The following is a 14,733-nucleotide window of genomic DNA, read 5'->3' as shown; positions in this document are numbered from 1 at the left end:
ATATTAGCTTGCAAATAAGAGGAATATTGCAAAATTCAACACAGCCACTAAAAAAGAAATTTTGGGCTGGTGGTTAAAAGTATTTGGCCACATCTGCATTAATGAATATCCGTAGAAAGTTGGTGAGGTCTGGTCACATTCAGATATGTTTATTCAAATGTGTTCATTCAAAAATGTCTATTCATCTCAACTGTAAGTAAAGCTATTCTTTCTGTGTGCTCTGGTGATATACTATGATGATCAACATATGGGTTTGGTAATCTGAAATCTTGGACTTGATTCTTGAAGTCACAATGATTTTGTCAAGAAATCCCTCTCCAAAATCTCAAGTTTTTAATTTTAATAATAAATATAATAAAAATTTTAATAATAAATATAGTATAATAAAAATCGTTACTATTCGGTTTCGAGAGCCGTAAAAAAATTGCAGCAAAAATGTACGCGCAAAAGCGCCGAATCTAGCAAATGTGCCCATTTAACACCGCGCCAAATCTATTTCCAATTACGTAAATTCATATAGTTCTATATTTCTTAAGACGCCATTGAAATACTAGTTTAATTTTTAAATCCTTTTGTGATTTTAAATCTTTTTTTATATCCTATGGATTTAACAATTTGGGAATTGCCCATGACGAAAAGTCGGCGAGAGAATTTTGGATAAAGTGTAGAATCACTACTGCTTGACGCGTTTTTAAGAATTGCACATACTCGGTATCCATGTGCACATCAACCTATTTTCACTTAAAAAAAAATCCTAGAATTGCACAAAAATGGCACTGCACACACCCTTGACTTTATCTATGTACACATCGACCTATTTTCACTTAAAAAGTAAAAGAAAATTGACAAAAATCCAATTGTTTTTACCCTCGTAAAAAGCGGCAAACAAATAAGTGAGCAATTCTGCACTTTACCGAGAATATTTTCAAAGAAAAGGCATCATTCGTTATAGAAAATTACGTTTGAACAACCAACGAGATGAAATTATGCTTAAACAATAAATCGGCAGCGAAATAGCGATGCAGGCATCCATTCAGTTATGTTTAGCAATTTTTATATAAATTATAATAATGATCTGAAATAGTTATTTACTCTTATGCTTCTAGTCAGTCATGTTTAACCTTTTTCCTATAAATTATAATAATAAAAAAGTATTATATGAAATTAATTTTTCATCTAAATTAACACATCAATCTTAAATAGTTATTTACTATTATAATTCCTTTCCTGCTGCAATTTTTAGGGTTGCCGCAATTATTTTTGGCAGCATTGGCATCAACAGTAGTTTGGCGATTTTGTACGGCCCTCAAAACCGAATAGTACCTAAAAATTTTAATAATAAATATATTAGATACTAGATAAATTAAATACTTGAGAATTTGCTGAAGATATGATTGCTATAGATGTGATTAGATACATTTTCACTTGTGAAAAATTGTGTTTTCGCATGTGTGAAATTTTGAATGTAAAATATTCTTTTTGCATTTAAGGTTTCTCTGTGTATCCTTTTAAAGATAAATGTATTCATTCATACAGCAGTAAAAAATAATATGTTTTAAATAATAATGAATAATAATAGACTAATAATGTGTAAAAATGTCTTTAGAATAATAATGTCTTTTAAAAGAACATTGCATAAAAAATATTAACTTCTTTTCATTAATGTAACATGTTGTGCATTTAGTTTTGAAAGATACAACCTCATATTTTCCAGATCATTACGATTTGACTAGTGATGGAGCAGTTTCAAGTTGCTACAAGTGGAGGAGCTGTAGCATCTCAAGCAGGAACACAGGTAGCAGTCGCTGGTGGTAATGCAACCAATGAACAAGTAGCTGTTATGCAAGGTTTGCAATCTGCTGTTCAGGTATCTGGTGCTCAAGTAGCTCAGTTGTCCCCTCAACCACAAGTAAGCCTAGTTTTATTTGTTCATTTGCTTTTATAATAGCTATTTAATAGTGTGAAATGTATATTGTTTGATTGTGAAAAAAAAATATAACAGAAATAATGGATATTATTATTGATTTAAAGTATCAAAGAAATTTCTTTGTAAGCTTTATTCCATCCGAAAAATGTCGGAACAAACTTTAGTTCATTTGACAAGTGCTGGAACTTATCTAATGAATTTTGTGCCATTCAGTTTTAAGATTTTTTAATGCTATTAACCAGTTAACTGTGGCGCTCTCAGTTAAGAGTTCACACCGTTTTGTCTCACCAGAATCGAACCATGACGAGTATATTCGTCAATCACAGAGTAAGTTGCGCTGGTAAGATATTGGATGAAAAAGATGGGTTTATTTTATAAAGTTGAAAATTTTGTTACTAATATTTACTTATTTGGTTAACATAAGCATATATTACATACGTATTAAACTAAAAATGCAATAAATTAAATATTATACATATTGTTGCATTTTTTATACTTCTGACACCAGTTATTGCGTTATTTTCTTCCTTCAAGTTCGTATGGATTTGGACTGAATAACGATGACACTACTTTATGAAGTATCGAAACAAACTTTATTGGCCATTATTGTCAGGACAGCTCCAAAACATGTTTTTACAGTCGATGAACTACTATAAACATGCTGACACGATCAATGACACAGCCTTCAGGTTATCAAGGCTATCATGGTGGAGACGGCTTCACGGAAAAGCACTAGAGTACAGTTCGTGACTCTGCTTTGTCATTCTCGGAACTCCACGTACTCTCAAGACTCTCCATGCTACAACGTGCGATGCACTCGACGACACACAGAGCACAGATCCTGACTCTTCGGTTCAGTCGTTCCTGGAGCTCAACACGCTCTCTCGATGATGCACTAACCGTGATACACTGCGAGACTCTTTTGGTGCACTTGACGACCCACTTGTCACCCACTGCCCGGTTGTCAACTCGATTGACTCGCTAGATGAGACACCAACTCGATACTAACTATGACTGCGTACCAGTAGGGTTTATGTAGCTTTCGGCTTGTGTTCGAGAACATTCTGGGCTAAACCGGTAAGAATTCGTTCCAGAAGGTTCTCCAACCTTCCGTGGTATATCCCCAATTTTGTTGCTAAATGGGCAGTTCCTCACGAAATGTAGCAACCTTGCCTTCCCTTGCCATTTTATGGCAACCCTAAAACTGCTTTGCGGGGAAGCCATCTTACCGTGCCTGTACATTATGTAACACTGCCCCCTCCCAAGGACTGCACGTCCCAGGCAGTACAACCCTTGGTCCGAAGCCAAATTTGATACAATCAAAACGCTTCAAAACATACAGATAACATTACTAAAGAAACAAATATTTACACTATTTACAAGTTAGATACACAAATTAAACACATAACAATTTTAAATTATACAAATTAAAGTTCAGGATGAATTTCAGTCTCGGTGTTTTCATTAAGCTATACCCAGATCAAATACTTTTCCACTGCAGTTCTCAGATGTATTTCTGTTTTGCATATCACAGTGTGAAGATTCAGTACTTTCAGATTTTCCATCCACAGGAAGATCTGAAACAGTTTGTTCAACGCTCTGTAGCTCATTCGCAGCATGCATACAGTTCACATCAGTATTTTTAGCAATTGGTACATGCTTATTTACCTCTATTTCCTGAAAACCAGTTCCAATGTTTGCATTAGAGTCTCGAACGGAACCCGATTCTTCACAAACACAAGTATCTAGGTTTAGAATCAAGTCCTTGTCTGCAAAATCTGCACTATGACATGCACACATAATTTGCGAGGTGGGTGAATTTTCTTGCAATACTGGAGCACACTGCTTAATCTGTACATCAGCTTCTCCCATCTCTGCATCACATGCACTTTCAGATGGTTCAACACTTGCTGACTGCGTTTTCATAACTTCACTATCAGTTTCTACGAACTTGACAGTCACTTTTTCACTTTCTTCTATCTCTACTTCAGGCATGTGAGAATCAAAATCTTCCTTCCCGTCTTTCATTTCTTCATGTTTTCGTTCTATTTCTTTAATCCCGTTAGATATTTCATCGATCATTTCTGGATCTTTCTCAGGCAGTTCGTTAGCTACTTCTTTCATTTCTTCATCCTTGGATTCTCTAGGTGCCACTTCTCTCATTTCCACATCGTCTTTTATGGCTCCAGTTTCTTCTGTAAGCTCTACTTCCACCTGTTGGAGTTGCTCTTGTGCATTTTCTTGGCCGACATTTATTTCTTCTCGTTGTGCTTTCTTCTCTCCCAGTCCGGCTCTCATCTCAGCCGTCATCTCTTTATATACAGATTTTATCTCAGCACATCCGGCTTTTAATTCTTTCAATCCGTCTTTGATCTCAGCCCTCATGGTATCATATCCGGCTTTTATCTCGGTTAAAATGTCCATCAAGGTTTTCGTTTCCTACGCCATTGCTTTCCTCTGCAGGCGGATCACTGGCATTCACTTGCAAACCCCACTCCTGACACCAATTATTGCGTTTTTTATACTTCTGACACCAGTTGTTGCGTTAATTTCTTCCTTCACGTTCGTATGGATTTGGAGTGAATAATGACGACACTACTTGATGAAGTATCGAAACACACTTTATTGGCCAGTATTGTCAGGACAGCTCCAAAACACGTTTTTACAGTTGTCGATAAACAACTATAAACACATTGACACGATCAGCGACACAGCCTCCAGGTTATCAGGCTATCACGGTGGAGATGGCTCCATGGCAAAGCAGTAGAGTACAGCTTGCGACTCTCCTTGGTCGTTCTCAAAACTCCACGTACTCTCGAGACTCTCCACGCTACAACTCATGATGCACTCGCCGACACACAGAGCTCAGCTCCTCTTCGGTTCAGTCATTCCCGGAGCTCAACACGCTCTCTTGACGATGCACTAACCGCGATACACTACGAGACTCTTTCGGTCCACTCGGCAACCACTGCCCGGCTGTCAACTCAATTGACTCCGCAGGGATTGACTCGCTAGACGAGACACCAACTCGATACTATCTCGCACTCTAGACGAGGCACATACACTCGCCCTCACGATGAAGCACACTCTGACTGCGTACCAGCAGGGTTTATATAGCTTTCGGCTTGTGTTCAAGAACATTCTGGGCTAAACCAGTAAGAATTCGTTCCAGAAGGTTCTCCAACCGTCCATGGTATATCGCAAATTTTGTCAGCAAATGGGCAGTTCCTTGTCAAATGTGGCAACCCTGCCTTCCCTTGCCATTTTATGGCAACCCTAAAACTGCTTTGCGGGGAAGCCATCTTACCCTGCCTGTAACTTCAGTAATAATATAAAAGTAAGAATTAAAATTCCTACTGCTGTGGAGTGATATTCAGTGAAACGGGGTACTATACACTATGGGACTTTGCAAATTGAACACCAGTAATGCGATTCCTTCCTGATCTTACGTTTGTAGCAATGCGTAGGGTTACCTTCGCGTCGGTTGTTTTTTTTTCCAATGTTGAGGGTATGTAAACCGGAACATGATTCCCACCTAATTGTCGATTTATTTCTTTCAATGGGATACATCACAAAAGTGTCTTCAATAAATTTGAGCAAAAAGTTGATACGTGATAATGTTCCATTATTTTTTGTATATAATAATGCATTCAGACACGCAGTATCTAAGAGATGGAGGAATATCTTTTTGTAGTACTTTTTGAGTCGTTTTCTTGTTGTGGTGTATGCTATGATAATTCCATTGCTCATATACATTCCACCCATTTTTTTTTATTATAATCCATTACTAGCTCCGGTTTCTTTGTTATTATTTTTCTTTTCTCTGTTTCTATTACGTTGCTTTATATGCGCATTGCTTACACTGCTTTATATGCATGAAGAGTATACTCGTCAATACACAAAATCGTGCCGCTTCACCATGATGAGTATACTTAAGTCACAGTTAATTGGTTAAAAATAGTTGTTCATGTCATTTAATTATGTTAGCGAACTGCTAATATGAATTGTTTATTAATAAACATACATAAGAGAATATCCAGTCTCTGTTATTTCAGTATTAAAAAGATAGAATAAAGAATGAAATCACTAGTTTATAATTTACATAAACTTGGAATAGTGCTGCTTTATAATCATTTGGATGTATTTTCCCAAGAGGTGGTGAAGATAATATAAAAGCGTATAATTAAAACATTTAATAACTTAACTACTTTTATAGTCTTAACTTCTGCCTAAGAATACTTCAACTTTAGTGTACAGAGTACACTTTAAAGAGTTCACAAGCTTAGAGTATTTTCCTTGATGGTGTCATTCTTAGGCAGATAGTCCTTGTAGCTGTACCATTATTCATAGTTCCATTCTTCAAAGAATTCACTCTGTTGTTATCCATTTATCAAACTAAATTGTAACAAATGTTTAACCCTCCGACTGCTCAATTTGTACACCGAAATTGCATGAAAAATTGTGGATTTTTTTTCATATTTTAAATCTATATATATATTGGAGAATTGAAATATGCATTTTTTCTAGAAACTATTTTTTATGTAGATTTTTATCATGCGAAACTAAGCTGTCAGAAAAACAAATTTCAGATATTATCACACAAAATTTTTTTTAACAAATTTCAATTGAATTACAGTTAATTTCTATTTATTACATAATATAAAAAAGTAAAATGTGTAAAATTTAAGAAAATATAATGCATCAAGGGAAAAATATCTTTAAAATGTAGTTTTTAATGATGGAGTTCGAAACAGGGTTTAAGGCTTTGTTATCCAAGAAGCAGTCCGAAAAATCCATATCACTATCACTATCAAAACTAAAATCACTTTCAGAATCTGATAAATCATCAGGAATATATACTTTGTCAACCACTGAATGTTTTCTAGCAGCCATTTCTGGTTAGGAAAAGGCAGCAAACACAGTGAAGTTAGAGCGGGAACTACCTGTACCCTTCAAATGCCGCAGTTTAGTGGACGACTAGCGACATTTGTTAGACAAAACCTAAATAATACCATCTAATACTGTATATAATTTATTTCACTGGTTAAACGGTGAAAAGGCAGGATGCGCTCCTCAGTAAAGGAAGAAAAACACATGCATGCAAAAATCGTGGATGAGCAAATTTTGCTACATTTGAGTTGCCCGTGGAAGTCAGAGAATGAGCAGCCAGAGGGTTGGATACAGTACTTATATTCTGTAAAATAAAGGAAACATTTTGTATTGGTGCAGCAAAGGTGTATTTTAAGCTTGAAGTTTAAACCTGTAAACCATCACTTTTTATTATAAATTTTTTTCAACAGTCATCATGTTATTCATAAATTTCTGAATTGATTGATATAATTAACAGCCTTTTGTTTTCCTTCTTTAAATTAAATTTTTTCTGTGACACAAAATTTATTTTAAACACTCGTGCTTTCCCTTTACTTACCTTGCCTGTGGCTTCCTTCATCTGTGTAAACATAGCAGGAAAGCTATAGAACATACATTTCTATTATGAAACCACATGCATGGTAATAAATAATTTATGTAACTATTTTGTAAGAAGGTAAATTTATTCGCATAAGATTACAAGGTGTTGGAACAAACTTACCTTACCTTACTTTACTTACCTTAACTGTGGCTTCCTTCATCTGTGTAAACTTAACAGGAAAGCTATAGTCCGTACATTTACATTACGAAACTGCATGCATGGTAATAAATAATTTATGTTTCTATTTTGTAAGAAGGTAAATTTATTCACATAAATTCACACTGCAAAAATGTGGGTAGGCAGTGGCAGAAAAACACACAGACTGCTAAAGATTAAACAGCTTCTTAACTTGAACTGTAAAATTAGCAATGCATGGCTTGTGCTTACAAATTCATCTCTGCAGGTTATGGGATTTTAGATAGAGAGTAAATTAAAATTCCAAGTAAAATTGATGCTGGAGATTCACATTGCAAAAGCATAGGCTCAGTTTTAGCCAAATGTGCGAGTGATTCGGCTGATAAAAAGGCTAATCCTGGATATAAGTCTTGGAGCCGGAAGGGGAAATGTCACTGTGGTCAGCCTTGCTGCCAAACTTTAAAAAAATGTTTTTCTTGGTGAGAGCTAACAAAGGTAGAAGTTCAGTTCAAATAAAAAGATAATGTATTATTAACACATTTGATATGTATTAACATAAACACTGCACAGTGCTAGTGCTTATTTTACAAAAATATGTGACAAAGAAGAAATTGAAAGAGGCTGCACATTATCCTTTTCTGGAATTATGTTTTAAAAATCCCTTGCAACTTTTTTTTCTCCAGAAAAAGAATCATAGAATAGGCCTTTCTTGAAAGTAAAGTATTTCTTTTTGTCTTAACATTAGCACCTGAAAATTTAGTATGAGTGGTTGACTGAATGTTTACAGTTATTTGGAAAATCAAGTCATGGGAACAGTTACCAGTACTCTTAAACAATTTTCAATATAAATGGGTATTTATTTTATTTAATAAGCAGTTGCGTTAGCAATTTGTTGAAAATAAGCATCTTATAGAAACATGTCTGAAATTACTATAAAGTATACATGCAATAGATACAACATATAGATGTAGAAACATAGAACAACATATAGAAACATAGAACATATAAAGCAATATTTAGAATATATGTAAAACATTAAAGTATTCCTAAAATCCTGTTTCCTAGGGGCTACGAGATAGTTTCTTTTCTAGTATACTGTTGTGTAAGATGGCCATTTTCATAAATTCTTCTAGTTGGTAAAAAGTCTTTCTGTTAAGGAAAAAACTATTATCTTTTTCTTTTTCCATCGATGGAAAATTGAAATTTAATTGATTAAAAAAAAATATTCTTTTTCATTGTATACTTTATTCTTTTCATAGTATACTGAAGCATACTATATGTAGCAATGAAAAACTGAAAATTTGTACTAGTTGAAAAAATATAAATTATTTCTAAGTTGGCACACATATGCGAACAAAACTGATAATTGTCTGCGTCTTGCCAAGGCCACTATAACCAAAAAGTACCATCAATGTTTTCTCTAATGTTTCTTGGTATCCATTCCTGGAATGTGCATAAATTTACTGCTATGAAGAAGGTGCTCACTGTTTGAAGATCTGTAGCAGAATGTTTAAATACTTCATAAAATCTCTTTTCTTATAACTAAACCTTTTTTTTAATAATCTTTTCAAAAGATTTATCTTTGTTAGCTCTTTGTCCATTGTAACATGCTTAGTGTACCTATGGAGTTTTAAGGTTGAAATTTTTCTGTCAATGACAGCATAATTTCCGAATGATAACTACTCGTATTAGCAATGAATAACTATACATCACACTTCGCATTCTTTAAAATGTCATCTGCTTTCAAAAAAAGTGTAACTATGACTTTTTGTGTGAATTTATGCTTCTGTTTATTTATAATATCTGATAGATAAGGTAATGGATTCAGAGCCTGAAGAGTAAGAAGCAATATAGTATTCTCTTTGCATAGAGCAGTTATTGTCAAAGCCACTTTAACCGTTTCCCTTACAAATTTTTTTGAAAAAAATTGCAAAAAATCATTACATTTTTTTTATTTTATTATTAAATACAACAAAACGAAACAAACCAAAATATGTAGGTTTTAAGTTGAATTTTTAATTTTTTGAAGGTGTAAGAGCATTTATTTTTAATATTAGTTTACTATCTCGAGTTATCTCGGACAAACGAAAAAAATTTAAATATTAATCTTTGTGTGATAGTTTTTGAAACAAGGGACAACACAGACCTATACATACCACAATACCAATATACAGGGACAACAATACCTGACATTCTACACTGGTATCTGGTCTCTTTTCTTACTGGCTTACCACACTGTTTCTTTGGATTTGATTTTTTTTTTTTTTTAATTTTTTTCCCAACCTTTTCATAATCACTATCTGAAAAGTCATCGCTTTCACTATCTTCCATCATTGCCAATATTTTATTTTTTTCCAACGCATGCATCCTTCTTTATACATTACTAATCCATAAGCCAACGTATACTATACAATGGGGAAACACGCGACCAGTCCCCCCAAAAGAACCGCGCAACCCAACAAAATTTGGCTAACTGCCAATCAAAGCTAAATATTTCCTTTCGTTTCCTCCAAACCGAGTAAAACCGTGATAAAAGAAATCGTACTAACAAATTCTGCTTTGCCCGAGTTTTCTCGAGATAATAATTAACTGCAATATATACGAACCCGAGATAACTCGGGATAATCAGGCAAAGCGTTTAACCAACAAGTACAAAACATAAGATTTTTATAGCAAAGATAGTCTTCTTGTTTACCAAATTTTTACCTCTGGGTTTTTTTCTGGAATTTGAACTATTCCCTTAAAAGAAAGTTTTGCATTAAAAGCTAACTTTTTGAGAACATTTTAGGTTTGGTAAAAATGTAATTAGAGAATTAATGAGCATTCCAACAACTGACTCCTGCAAATGCATGTAGAAGATTTAAGAATATGCCAATATGTGTATAATAATAATAAAAAAAAGTCTTGGAAATATGTAAACAATAATGTTTACATGTTTTCTTTGAATTAAAATTTTTTTAGTTTAGTTTTTTTAGTTAGTTGTTCACTCCTGAAAGTTGGTAAAAAAAGGTGCATTGGAAAAATGTAAATTAAAATGCTATTAAAAATTAAATTGGAAACATTTAAACAGTGATAAAGTTTTTTTTTTTTTCTTTGAATTAAATTTTTTTAGGCATTCATTCCTAAAAGTTAGTAGCTGTATTATGTATTTCTATTGTGCTTTAGTTTGAAAAAAAATTGCTAATCTAGTGTACTGATGCATATTTAATCTTAAAATTATTGAATAATATCACAGCTCTAAATTTTTTTGATGAATTTGTTCATCTAAAATGGAAGGTGCAGAAATTTCATAGATTTCTTATACCTGTCCATTAAAAATATGTAACAAAAATTTCTTATTTGCGATTGGTTTCTTTAAAATGATGTATTATTATTTATTTATTGTTTACATCTTTTTGCATACTAGGTTCTTCAAGTAGCTCAAGGGGGCCAACCAATAATGGTACAAGGTCTTCCGCAAGGTCATGCAATACAGATACAAAGTCAGCCTGGGCAGCAAGTTCAGCAGGTATATCATAAAATAATTTCTTTACAGCATGTAAACTAATATTAGTAAGTAATGAAATTCAGTTCTTGTTTGAAATTGATTATCAGTTCCAAGACTGAATTTCACAAATTACTAATGTTGAAACTGTGTGCAGTTATTATTATATGTGTCATTTAATGTGAAATCTAAATTATGTAGTAAGTGCATTGTCGGTTTGTTGTATATTTACTTTAAATCCATAACACAATTAAATTTGAATGTAATGCTTAATATATTTTAACTTTACTTATTTGAGACTAGTCTTCTTTATTGGCATTTTTTTTTCTTTAAAAAAAAAAAAAGCCTGCTGTTCATTTTACGAATGCAAAATTGTTTTGTGATGCTTTGGAACAAGAAATGTAATAAACCAATAGATATGGCACTTGTTAAAATAAATAAAACTATGGTGACATAATCAGAAACTAGATTTTAGTTTTAGGAAACTGCATTCATGTTTAACTTGAAATTTTGAAATCTAGCTATTTCTGATTCTACTATGTACATTTCTAAAAATCTCAATAATTATAGATCCTTTTTTGAACAGCTAAGTACCTGAAGAAAACACCATTTTATCAATCTTTTGGTAGCTACTGAATATCCATTTAAAGAAACAGCTAATTTAATGTTTCATCTGTAATGATGCTGCACAGATTTCTTGCATGGAATTATTCGGTACTTTTCCGTTTTGCCGGCGCAAATCTCGCCAAGCAGACTTTATCAGCGACAACACACAGTATACACATAAAAAATGTTGACAAATGTTAGTTCTAAGAATTTTTTTATTTTGAATTTGTAAACATTTAAATGTTATTTAAAATATTGTAAAAACGCCAATAAATAAAGACAATAAATTTGTAAAAAGACATTAATTTAAGAATTTACTATGCTTTCATGGTACAACATCCTGATTCGCCGGTTCGTATCACGTGACCCCAAGTTGATCTCATCTCATGTAACCTACGCTACAAAAATCTTAATTCTCTCAGTAATTATCTACATTAATTTCAAGTTAAATCTTAATTTGGAATACAACAAGCAAACATTATTTCATTTTGTACGAATAGCTTACTCAGAAATTATGTAAAGCTGCAGTACTTTACTTTGCTAGTGCATTCTCATTAGATTTGATGAATTTAACCCTTGACTTTGCCTTTTCTATATTTTTGCCTTCGGGTGAGCGGTGTGATTACATCCTAATTGACTTAATTACCGCAAATCGCCTTAGGTCATAAACTTGAACAATCTGGTAAAAATTCTATGTAATTATATGCCAGTATTGAAAGAAACAGTCAATCTGATATGAAATGTCTGCAACTTGTTTTAAAAATGAGGAGTAAAAAGTTACCAGTGAGGATTTTCCGTTTGGCATCGGTTATACGATTATTGGCGGCTCTATAACTGGGTATTGCCTGCACCGGCAAAACAGAAAAGTACCAATTACTCAAATATATTATAGAGTAAATTGACATATCAAGCTGTTTGTCATCAAACCACTCTCTCTCTGAATTACAGGCTAACCTGATGGGAAGAGGGCAACTCGAGCTGCTAAGCCTAACTTTGGGAAAAAATTAGCATAAATAAGCTTGTGGTTGAAATTTTATAATTTCAGGCACATTATGAGAGGAACACTTAGGTTGTTATCAAAATTAATTTTAAAACTTCATCATTTTCCTTAAAAGTTCTATAAAATATTGAATTGTAGAATAATAAAATTTTTGACTTTTCTCAAATATGCATAGAAGAAATATCCAAACAATGGGCAGGTTTTATTTTATTAAAGAAAAATTATTAAAAATCTCTTTCATAGAAAAAGGATATGAAAACAGCAATATTTTAAAAAGTAGATTAGTCTTTTTGATTATTCTTATTAAAATATCAAAAATAAAATAAAAAACACTTAAATTTCTCTTGTGGCATAACATCTAAAAATTTCACTGATTTTGAGAAAGACAGGGTAATTCTGAGATGATTTTGTGTGAAATTGTTTCTTTTGTGGTGTATTTTATCAAGGGAAAAAAAAAAAAAAAAAAAAAAAAAAAAAAAAAAAACCTTTGATAACATATTTGCTGCTTCTCCAAAATCAGAAGGCTTCAAATAGGAAGTGTCCTAGTCCAAAATGTGTCTCTGAGACATTTGTGTCCAATACGTGTGTGGCACACCTGTCTCACAAAGCTTAAGTTGGTGACTTTTGCTTTATTGCCAGTATTGCTAATTGCAAATGAAAAAATCATTTTTTGCCCAGCTAATGAAAATGCCCAGTATTCAAAAATGTATATAGGATTATAAATGTGCTTTACTGAATTCTGTTTTTACATATAATAAAAATGAGGTTACGTTGTTATTTAAAATATCATTTTGGGAGCTGTGACTAATTACCTTCTTAAATGTATGAGACTGCATAAATATAAAGCTGTGAATTCTCAGTAACTTTTGCTTACTTCTACATATAGTGGACTTTTACTAGTGCCTGATGTGAAGCAGATGATTTCAGTGATACCTAAATATTATGCTTGAAAGTTAATATTAAATCTATTTCATCTTCATAAAATGTAGAATTGAATTTTGATTATAATTAAAGTAATATTGCATTAATCAAGAGTTATAAAAATCTGCATATTTAATCAGCTTTCCTAGTAGTTTATGTATTGATATTTCATGTTTATATTGTTTCACTAACTTAGTTGTGATGTTTTTCTTTTATTATTCAGATTCAAGTTATTCCTATAAGTCAGCTATCAGGCCAGCAAGGTCAACCTCAACAGGTATCAATGAAGTTTATCTTATTACTTAGTTCTGTCAGCTGCACTATTGTATAAAGTTATTGCTTCAGACATCTACAACTGAATTTTTCATATGTTCTAATCTCATCTTTATTTTAGTTTTGAAGGAATCGTACCATGAATGAATATAGGTGTAACAAGCAAAATACAGTATTTACAGAAATATTATTTTACCTAAAATTTTGTGTTCTAAATGTTCTGTTTGATAACCCTTATTCTTCACTATATCCCTGCATCATAATTTCAAAAACAATAGAGCCTTTTTGTAGTGTCGGAAGATGTATTTTATCCCATTTCTCTTGAACAGTTTTCTGAAGTCTAAGAAGGGTTGTAGGTCTACATTTGGATAATTCGCTTTTTAAAAGTCCAAAAGCGCAAAAATCCATGGGTGATACATAAGAATATTTGTTAGGGATATGAGCGAAGAGTGGGAAACAGTGGATTTTGACACATGGCTGCTTGCTTTGTCTTGATGCACTTCTACTGATTAATGGCACTGTGGCTAAATAGTAGGTATTTCGTATGTGAAAACTGGGTATCAGATATATTCCTGATAGTATGTAGAATTGATCCTAACATTTTTCTCCACTGTCTTTATTTTTAATTTGCCGTTATGTGAAAAACTAGTAACAATCATTAATCCCTCTGAAAAACTTTCTTTAGATTCTTTGAACCATGTTTTAAGATTTGTTTTCTCCTCATTGATGATAATAATGGATTTCTTTCTATTGCAGTTGCAGCCCCTAACACTGTAACAGGAATTTTAAAGCTGTGCTTGTTTTTAAATATTTTATGATTTTACTTTTGAATCTTATGTATTGTAATTATGAAGAAAGAGATTCTTAATAGTAAAGCTAAAAAGGCAAAATAAGTTGTTAGTGGGAGGGAGTCCAAG

The 14,733-nt window shown here is 32.8% G+C and overlaps 1 protein-coding gene across 3 annotated transcripts in view; it reads left to right on the top strand.

Annotated features, from left to right (window-relative positions):
* The window catches only part of Nf-YA (nuclear factor Y-box A), a 50,071-nt gene that overhangs the window by 10,646 nt on the left and 24,692 nt on the right, over window positions 1–14,733 (top strand). For all 3 annotated transcript variants that reach the window (XM_035353702.2, XM_035353704.2, XM_035353703.2), the window contains exons 2-4: window positions 1,715–1,909; window positions 10,939–11,040; window positions 13,767–13,820. In XM_035353702.2, coding sequence (XP_035209593.1) covers window positions 1,736–1,909; window positions 10,939–11,040; window positions 13,767–13,820 — 330 coding nt within the window. In that variant the 5' untranslated portion in view covers window positions 1,715–1,735. The remainder of the gene's footprint in view (window positions 1–1,714; window positions 1,910–10,938; window positions 11,041–13,766; window positions 13,821–14,733) is intronic.

This window comes from Stegodyphus dumicola, chromosome 12, assembly GCF_044657685.1.
Source record: "Stegodyphus dumicola isolate Sdum_Otavi_A_Nest chromosome 12, ASM4465768v1".
In the NCBI taxonomy this organism is placed as follows: domain Eukaryota; kingdom Metazoa; phylum Arthropoda; class Arachnida; order Araneae; family Eresidae; genus Stegodyphus; species Stegodyphus dumicola.
The sequence above is the reverse complement of the archived record's forward strand: the minus strand, read 5'-3'. Positions and strand labels throughout refer to the sequence as shown.